Source organism: Balearica regulorum, chromosome 18, assembly GCF_011004875.1.
Source record: "Balearica regulorum gibbericeps isolate bBalReg1 chromosome 18, bBalReg1.pri, whole genome shotgun sequence".
Classification (NCBI taxonomy): Eukaryota; Metazoa; Chordata; class Aves; order Gruiformes; family Gruidae; genus Balearica; species Balearica regulorum.
The window spans coordinates 6,988,743-6,997,638 of record NC_046201.1 but is presented as its reverse complement, the minus strand read 5'-3'; the positions used below and the strand labels follow the sequence as shown (position 1 = coordinate 6,997,638).

The 8,896-nt window shown below is 44.5% G+C and overlaps 1 protein-coding gene across 2 annotated transcripts; it reads right to left on the bottom strand.

Moving 5' to 3' along the window:
- Positions 1–363: 363 nt before the first annotated feature.
- Positions 364–7,549, bottom strand: LOC104633513 (ankyrin repeat domain-containing protein 40). 2 transcript variants are annotated; one of them, XM_075770407.1, is made up of 5 exons: positions 7,280–7,549; positions 6,465–6,618; positions 4,501–4,984; positions 3,769–3,944; positions 364–3,097 (listed from the first exon to the last, which is right to left on the bottom strand). In XM_075770407.1, exons 1-5 carry the CDS (start codon positions 7,411–7,413, stop codon positions 2,954–2,956), a joined length of 1,092 nt encoding a protein of 363 aa, XP_075626522.1. In that variant the 5' UTR covers positions 7,414–7,549; the 3' UTR covers positions 364–2,953. The 2 variants fall into 2 exon arrangements, with proteins under 2 accessions (XP_075626522.1, XP_075626521.1); XM_075770406.1 differs by having other exon boundaries at positions 4,501–4,992; positions 6,470–6,618; positions 7,280–7,548.
- Between the last annotated feature and the right edge of the window lie 1,347 nt (positions 7,550–8,896).

The window sequence follows — 8,896 nt, the reverse complement described above, 5'->3', positions numbered from 1 at the left end:
CAGTGCCTTTCTACTACCTACCCTCAGATTTTATTGTAATGAGTATCTCTACAACAGATTAATCTATGTGAAAAGTGTCATCTTCAGAGACTGAGCCCAAGATGAATATCGTCTCCAATTTTCTAGGAATGCTATGCAAAAAGCAAGTAACTTACTTAACTAAGCACCTCCTACATGCTTTCGCTATACTGGTTTTGGCAGCCTGACAGTGTTTTTACTAGGCGTTAAAAATGTACTGGACTTGACTTTTCAAAGTTGTGTTAAAATTTTAAGAGGGTCCTGCCCACTCTAGAGTGCCCATGGATCACATTCCCCCCCCCCCGCCCCGTACTCCCCACCCCCTGAAAAAGGAGGAGATCTGGGTACTTGAAACAACTGATACTTTAATATAAGTGAAGGGTAGCAATGACAGTTCAGTACAAGTTTGTAGTGCAAACAAAAGTTGTCCTTGGAAGAAGAGTAAGTTTTGTAAACTTAGTTTCAGTTGTCATACCAACGGTTTATTGTTCAAAGGAAAAAAAAAAAACCAACAAAACCCAGTTAACATAACTAGTGTGCCTTAGAGTTTATCAAACTGCATAAAACATACAAAAATATTTCTCTGAATGCATAGACTTACTGTTATTATTACAGTTAGATCATGATTAAAGTTTTAGTTTTATGACGTCAACAGTTATTCTTTGTGGAAACTAGCACAAGTAAAGCTTTTTTTAAACCAGTTGTTCCTGTAGCTGAATGTTAGTGGAGGCAGTCTCTACATTGATTTCCTAAACAAAGGAACTGAAAAGAAATTAGATACTCTTAATTTTGAGCCATTTAACTACTCCTGGTTTTCAAACAGTTATTGCACATAAGATAAATGCACAATTGTTAAAATAAAACCTCCTGTCATGTCCTACAAGAAAAAGCAGGACCCAGTCAGGAAATTTTACTTCATACTGCGTCACAGTCTTGAGCTTACCAGGAGTTGAATCAGGCTTTAAAGTAGCCCAGCTCCTGGAGAGAGAAGGGCCAGGATTGAGTACAAGGAGTTAGCAGAGTTTAAGTGCTGAGATGGATACAGAGCAAGTGGGAAAGAATGATAATGACTTTGAATGCACTAAGCAAGAATTTTAAGCCCAGAGTAAGTAGCTGAAATCCTGAACCCAGAGTCAAGTGGCTCTTCTGCTGGCAGAAGGGTTTCTGTGTTTTTCTGACATGCATGCTTTTACTGACCTCGTGGGGAGAAGCTGCTTCAAGGATAAAGCAGCTGTGCTGCAGGAAGCTAAGACAGGGTGGCAGCCATGTTGCTGCTACAGAACATGTTGATTGTACTATTCATGGTCTGAATGTCAACATTGCAATCCAGATCAACAACAACAAACACTGCATCAGCTGTGCATAAACTCTGCTCTAGTGCAGCTTAATAAAGCAGAGACAGAAGGAAAATCCATACTATTGGCAGGGGAAAAAAGCAGCAGCTCATGTCCAGAAAAAAAACCTCCCTTGCCCCCTCCACCCACCCCATTACCCAAATAAGGTTTTTGGTGCAGAAGTCATCATCGTAGGTTTTTGGTACAAAAGAAAACAAAAAGCCTCCTATGGTGTGACTTTGCAGCCTACCCCATTAAGAGGAAAAGCTTCAGGCTGTTAATATTCCAGCAATGCTGCAACTTAAATACTTTCCTCGAACTGAAAGGAAGTAACTTCAAGGTGTATTTTAATGATGACTTTTGCCATTCATAAAATCCCAGATGGATGTTTTAATTACTGACTTGCTTAAATGCAAATTAAGGGGGGGGGGGGCCAAAAAAAAAAGTCAAAAGCACCTGGAGGCATTCAGCTCTTTCTGTACTCTGGCTAAAACTTTTCATGCTATGTAAAAGTGATAGTAAACTGTGTGATGTAAAGTTACAGGTTAGTTATTTGCTTATGGTGTATGTTTCCAGTTTAGTATGGTATGCTCCTTACAGTTGCGACACCTCAAGAGTATACTGTTGTGCTTCTCCTGCTCCTTGCAAAGCGGAAACTAACCGCATGCCTGTAACTGGTCTGTGAGGGTGGGCCATAACCAAGTGACCTGATGTGCCAGTACTGACTTCTTGTGTGAGCAACACACTGCCTCCTCCCATCATTGGGAAAAATAAATCAATAAAACCATGGACACAAACTTGTGATCCCCTCCTGAGCTCCTGAAACATACAGGCTTTCTTTTGAAAGGACACTTTAACTTGCTTTGTGACTTAAATGCTCCTTAATTAAGAGAGGCTTCCATTTTTTTTTTGGTGGAGGTGGAGGGATGCCATCACTTCAGTTACAATATTCTCATATGGGAAAGAAACAAACATTTAAATGTGGACATTCTTTCTCCACTTATTTTCAGCTCAGTGAAAATTTTTCTCCTGTCAGTTCAGAGCATTAAATATTTCTATGCCAGCAGGCAAGACAACGCATCGTAGTAAGGAGGGGCAAGAGATTAAGGACTTGCAAATTTTACATTTTTAGAGAGCAGCTGTTTGTTGTATGGCAAATACCCTCTAACATTTAATTTAATCAGGAAGTTTAAAATATATATATATACACACACACACATATGCATACACATACACGCACACACACAATTTCCTGAATCTCTTTTCAGTGACTCTTATTTGGTCAAAGTGGGAGTACTCAAAATATTTTTCATATCAATACTTAAGTTTTTCCTGCCCTCTGTTGCCAAATACAACCAATAAACTTCATTGAAATACACTGGAAGCATGTGATTTTAGTAAACAAATGAGGTATCCCTTATCTGAATACAGTATCAAGTAAAAAAATAAAAGCAAAGGGGATATTAAATATAAAAGATAAACTATTAGTTAAAATAGTAACCCTAACAATAACTTAAGGTTTTACACACACTTAATTCACTGCCCTCAAAAAGCAGCAGCACGTAATTATCAGGTTTTCACTCTAGAGGCATCTAGAAGAATCAGTACGTCAGCTTTGATGCTCTACTATTGTAGCATGGTCTCTCAGTCAAAGTTGATGCAGCATTTCTGAAAGGAGAGCTGTCGCTTTTCACAAGAACTAACTCTAGCTCTTGGAAGTCCTGAAGTCTGGCAACGTCCTTGTCCTGTTACAGAACAGACAGTATTACACATTACTTCTAAACATATCTGGTCTGACTTTGTATAAAGGAAGTAAAAACTAGAATTCTGGGGAGGTCACACCCAATGACAGGAATAAATAATGAAAGAAAAAAATTCTACCAGTATCCACTCCTCCTTTCAAAGCACGTTAGAGTTTTTTTTCCTCCTGGAAGCTCATTATGACTTGACTGTGTTTGTGCATGTCACTTAACTAAGAGTTGCGACAGTCTTAGAAATTAATTTCATTTACAGACCTTCAGAACAGGTATTTTTGGAACAGACGAGCATGTTCATTTGTTAATAGCATATCTTTAAATTATTCATGTGCCAGTTTGTAGGTTTTTTTCCCCGTACTATTCTTTTTAGGCAAGCAAACAGTGAAGTAGTACACGGCAATTATGGTAAAAAGCACACTAATGCACTGTTGCTGATACATTTTTTAAAAAACTCAAGCTGTAATACTTTCATGTGCTTTTGGAGCTGAAATACTCTGCTATTTTGACAAGAATATTTTTAAGTAAGTTATGATGAAGTTTTAAGCTAAGTCCAGTATCCTTTCGAGTCTGTGAGCTTAAGTCAGTTTTGCTGATGGTTTTACAGAAATACCTTCTCTGTTGTCTGCAAAGTCAAATTAAACTCTGATTTTAATTCTTACCTTTCTTACTAGTGTATTAGGTAATTTTCTGATCTTCTCTACTTGTTCTGGATTAACACCCAATTCACAGCAACTCACTCTGAGCAGGTCTTGATAGGTCAGTTCTTGTCTGTCCAGTTCAATTTCAATGAAGTCGTTGTCTCTCAGGTTCTGGACTCTCACCTTAAGCACAAGTTCTGATTGAAAAAAAAAAAAAGATTAAACCAGTTTTTTTTCTCAAAAAAAAAAAAAAATCCAGCCCAAACCTAACACTAAAGTATTTACCGTTATCTTTCGAATTCATGTTTTATAACACAATGCCTGTTAGCTCACTGAGAAATACTGTGCAGTTAATGGATGCTTCCATTTCAACAGCAAGAAATACATGGGGGAAGCATGGTTACCATGTTAAAAAATCTGATCCATCCAGTCACAAAGTCAAGTCATTACCAAAATACGAGAGATGCATTTGATGCTATATAGTATATTGCAAAATGTGAATTCCTATGTTGCTTGGACTGATCTTTTCATTGGTTTGCAAAGTATTACCAAGTTTGAAATACAGTATAACAGTTACTTTACTTAGCAGAGCAGACAAAAAGGTTCTGGGTACTTTTGGCCAACAAATTCAACATCTCTGCCTTTATTCCACATGAGTCTGAAAGCGGAATGATTCTTTAACTTCATCTTTCACCCAGAAACAGAGACATGGCACAGAACATAATAGAAGGATGGGAAACAACACTTAATTACCTTGCATGTTATATGGGAAAGTCCCAGTAAAGAAAAAGGGCTGAAAAGTTGGTGCGGGACCAGTAGGTGAGCTGTCAGTTTGCAGAGGTGCAGCCTGTTTGGGTGCTACCGGGGAGAAGGGAGCTCTGCCGTGGGGCAGGGACGGCTGGCGAGCGGGGCCGTTCTGTGCTGCAGGCCCAACGCATTTCGGTGCTGCGGTAGTTGCCGATGGGGTGGGCAGCTGTTCCACAGTGTCTAGCGCAGGAAAATCGGCTTCGCTGTTGCATGACGTGGGCGTGCACACGCTTTCAACCTGAGGTGCTGATGAACAAGGACTAGTTTCACACTGGGAAGCGGAAGAGATGGAAGCGCTTTCGTTCTGGGATTCTGCCAAGCTGTCTGGAATGCTTTCTTCAGCGTAAATGTAAGGGAATGGTGGGTTGGCCAAGTAGTTTGCAACAATTGGCAGATTTAAATCCTTCACTCCTTGACGTTCAGTTTCCTCCTCTATTACTGAAGTTCAACAATGGGGGGAAGGGGATGGAGAAAGAAAAAAAAAAAAACCACCATGTTATTGGATGGATCTTTCTCATTTTTAATATAGTTAGTTTTCCTGTTGCATCTTAGAACTACATCACATTCTGAGGTAATCAAAGGATAAGCATGTAACACCTGGCAGGCACACAGCTGTAAAATGAAAGAAAAAACCCCTACAAATTTCTAGTGTATTGTGTTTTTTTAAATGCAAAGTGGGAAAAGACCATGGAAAGAGATGTCATTTCTAGCTGTGATACTCCAGCATTTTCAATGGAACTGACTAACCAGTAGCGATTCACTAAATCTCATTTTGCAATGCTTTTAGTATCACTGCTGTAAATAGTTTGTTGTGAGCCATGCCAACAAATTAAAACAAGTATTTCTTCAGGTAAATGAATATTTGATGTAATACCCAAGCCAACTCTTCTCTCGCTTAGAAGTAACTGCAGTCAATGACATTCTTGCCTGACTCAGGATTACAGGACACTAATAAGACCTGCTTAATAGCACTGTGCTCCCAGAGTAAAAACCATGTAGGAGAATATAAAAGTAAGTGCTAGGTGTTTATTCCCCAGGAAACACGTGAAAGCTTAACAGACATAAAAAGAAGAGTTCATTCACACACACTCGACAATTTAGATGTTAAAACCAGAACACAAGTCATTTGCCATCAACCAAGTCCACGGGATGAGCACCTTGCCCAAAAGAAAACAAAAACGCTCATGCAAAGAACATGCCATTCCTTCATTTGTGACTGTTGTAACCTTAGTCATGATTTAGCTGCAATTTCATTTAAGAGAACCGTGCACTGTTGATGTAAAAGCGTATCATTGCAGAGCGCAATTTACATGCAATTAGCAGAAGATAGAACACTCAACATTTCCAAAAGTGAAGCACTTTTTAAAATTTTAATCTGGAGCACAGTATCTATGCTGCTCATGAAAAATAGGCACTGGCAGTGTTCAAGGAGCGTCACATCTAACGAAAAGTGTAGGGTGACAGAATTATGAGGCAAAAATTAATCATACTGCAAGTCAGAGTATAACCAATGCTCAGAAGTCATAACTTCTGAAATGCTGCAGTTGTTTTGAGTGGATTTATAAGATTTCTTATGGTCAGACAACAGTCAAATTGTGCAATTGTGAAACCCTCCGTTTGCAGCTGCATGCTAGCTTCTGCTGAGTGAGAGCAAATGGGACTGCAGCAGCACACTTCCCAAAGTGTACAGCTCTTCAATGTCTTGATGACACAGCTCGGAATAAAAGGCTTGCCTACCTGAAATCCCCAAGTCTATTTGCCTGAGCATGAACTACAGTTACAAATCGAAGCTATCTAATGAGATACAATAGTCCTAGCCAAAGTTTTGCCAACCTACTGCCCCAGATAAAAGCACAAAAAATACTTTAGTTTTTAGACCAAGAACTCTAGATGATTTTTAAGATGGGAACGGTACCTCCCAAAATCTTCCGGATGTCTGGTTTCGAAGTTAACTGTGCTGCCAGCTCTCCTTGAGCAGTGAGGATCTGCTTATCTGCACCAGCATCCAGCAGGCAGGACACCACGGGAGCATGGTTCCGCTTGCAGGCCCAGTGCAAACAGGTCCTGCGGAGAAGGAAGCAGAGGGGTTGTGCCATCAGCCTCAGCTCTCTCACCCCAGCTCCTCCTCACGCGCCCATCCTAATTCACCTGAGTTGCACGTAGTGACAATAACTGGGAATAAAGTTTCCTTCATTGCATCACTTCTATAAAGTTAGGAATCTGTTGTAAGTTCTGCAGGGCAATGCCCTCCTTCGCCCTGCTACAGTGTGAAGAGTGACTGCCCACTGCTGTGGACGTGCACTGAGCAACTTGAGGAGAGGGCCTCGAGCAGACACGCAGTGGCAGGTGGAAGGACAGTGGCCTCCTTTTGTTGTGATCCTCTTTAGCAGTAAATCTCAAAGCCTCCTGAGATTAGCATTTCCTTTTTTGTAAAGAAGAAAACTAAGAAACAAAAGCTGCGTCCCAAAGCAGCTCTCCCCTACGTCCAGCGAGGGGCCCCAGCCTCTCCTGGGGAGCCCGGAGTCCCACACACGCGTGGCCAAACACCCCGTCCAAGCCAAGGGCAGCGGCAGCCCCCCAGCAGGGAGCCGGCCCGGCAGCAACCCCGAGCTCAGGGCCTGCCTCCGGGCACCGGCAGCCCGACCCAGCCGGGAGGACGCACGCCCTCCCCCGCAGGGCTCCCGGCGCCGCCGTCCCCGGCCCCGCCGCCCCCGGCGCCCCTCACCAGCCGTTGATCTCGTTGCGGGAGTTGATGTCCGCCCCCGCGCCCAGTAGCCGCCGCACCTCTTCCACGTCCCCCAGTGCCGCCGCCTCCCGCAGCCGCTCCTCCAGCTCCCGCGCCTCCGCGGCGCTGCTCATCGCCGATGCCGGAGCGCGGGGCCGGTAGACGCCAGGCAGGGCCGGGACCCCCCCCCTCCCCGCCCTCGGCCCGGCTGCGGCCGCGGCTGCAACCCCACCCCGCCGCGGCGGGGCCGCCGGAGCCCGTCACGAGGCGGCGAAGGGGCGGCGGGCCGGGCGGCCTCCTCAGCGCCGCGCCGCCGGGCCCTCTCCGCCCCGCCGCCCGCCGTCCCGGCCCTTCGCTCCGGCGGGCGCCTTCACGGCCGCCGCCATCTTGTGCCCGGGGCCGGGGCGGGGTGCGGGCCCCGCAGGGGGTGCCGCGGCCGCTGCCCTGACCGAGGGGAATGCCCGAGGGCAAACCAGCCTGGAAGGGACCCGACCATCGAGCCTTGGGGTGACGCAGAGGCCCGGACAGGGAGAAAACACCAAAACTGAAGCATTTCCTCTAAAGGTCTCTCCACGCTTGCCAGCTGCCTAGCAAAGAGCCCGAGCCCTGCACTGAGGCTTGAGGAGGCTCCTGGGGAAGAGGGAAAAAGCTGTGTGATTCAGAATGGCCTGCCCAGCAAAGGCACATCCAAACGGCTTTGCCCGTTTCCAGGCGTTTTTCACCCGCTGAGCTCCTTTGAGGCCACAATGCCAGGGCGAAACTCAGCAGGGTTTCCCTGGGCACCCCCAGCTGCGCACCCCTCGCTCCCAGCCCGTGCCTCTCTGGCACCGTGCTCACGCCTTAATTAATTGGGAAGCTCTTTTTAACTCCAGGGTTTCTATTTTGGCATTAGCGTCTGTCACCAATGAGAAATTTGCACTAAGCTGGGGTTTTTTTCATTGCCTCTCTTTCATTGCTCACTTTTCTTATTAGTGATGTTATTTTTAACCTGCCATTTAATTTAGGACTTGGGTTGCAGTCAGTCATCTTCCCTTTAATCAGCCGGGAGAGATCCACAGGCTAGACCTCTCTGTTTCAGTAAGCGAGTGCTGAGCATCCCTGCAAACCACAGAGGGACCCGCACAAACAGCAGTGACAGTTTTAACCGGTGTGACAAAGGTTATGCAGTGACTCAGTGGCATTTTTGGTTTTTAACACCAACTCACATGCTGTTGATCTCACGCAACAGACTGCAACGGGCTGAGCAAAAATTTTGCCCGGCTCGTACCGAAAGACACAACCAACCATATGAGAAACAATTCGATTTAGAGAATGGTTTGCAAACAAGTTTTACCCAGTGAAAACTGCGAATTCAGACCTCAGAGACCTGGAAGATCAGCCTTCAACTGGACACTGCTGTGACCTAGATCTTTTTATTTTAACTCGCTTCCTTTTTCAGTAAAAGTCATCATAAACGATCACACTTTTTAACCCATGACCCTTTTTGTCTGTTTTCAGCATCTGTGGCATAAAGTTGTAAAACACAAAGACAAGGCACACAAATGCGGAGCTGTGGCCATATACTCCAGGAAGCAGAATGCTCTCTTGCGCGCCATGAAAGCTTTAAGCAATCCCAGC

Coding starts and splice junctions, on each gene's coding strand:
- LOC104633513 (XM_075770406.1), bottom strand. CDS start 7,413: ATGAGCAGCGCCGCGGAGGCGCGGGAGCTGGAGGAGCGGCTGCGGGAG. Junction 3,945..4,500: donor TTTCCCATATAACATGCAAG/GTAATTAAGTGT, acceptor TTTTTCAATCAG/AACTTGTGCTTAAGGTGAGA. Junction 3,098..3,768: donor CTAATACACTAGTAAGAAAG/GTAAGAATTAAA, acceptor GTTCTGTAACAG/GACAAGGACGTTGCCAGACT.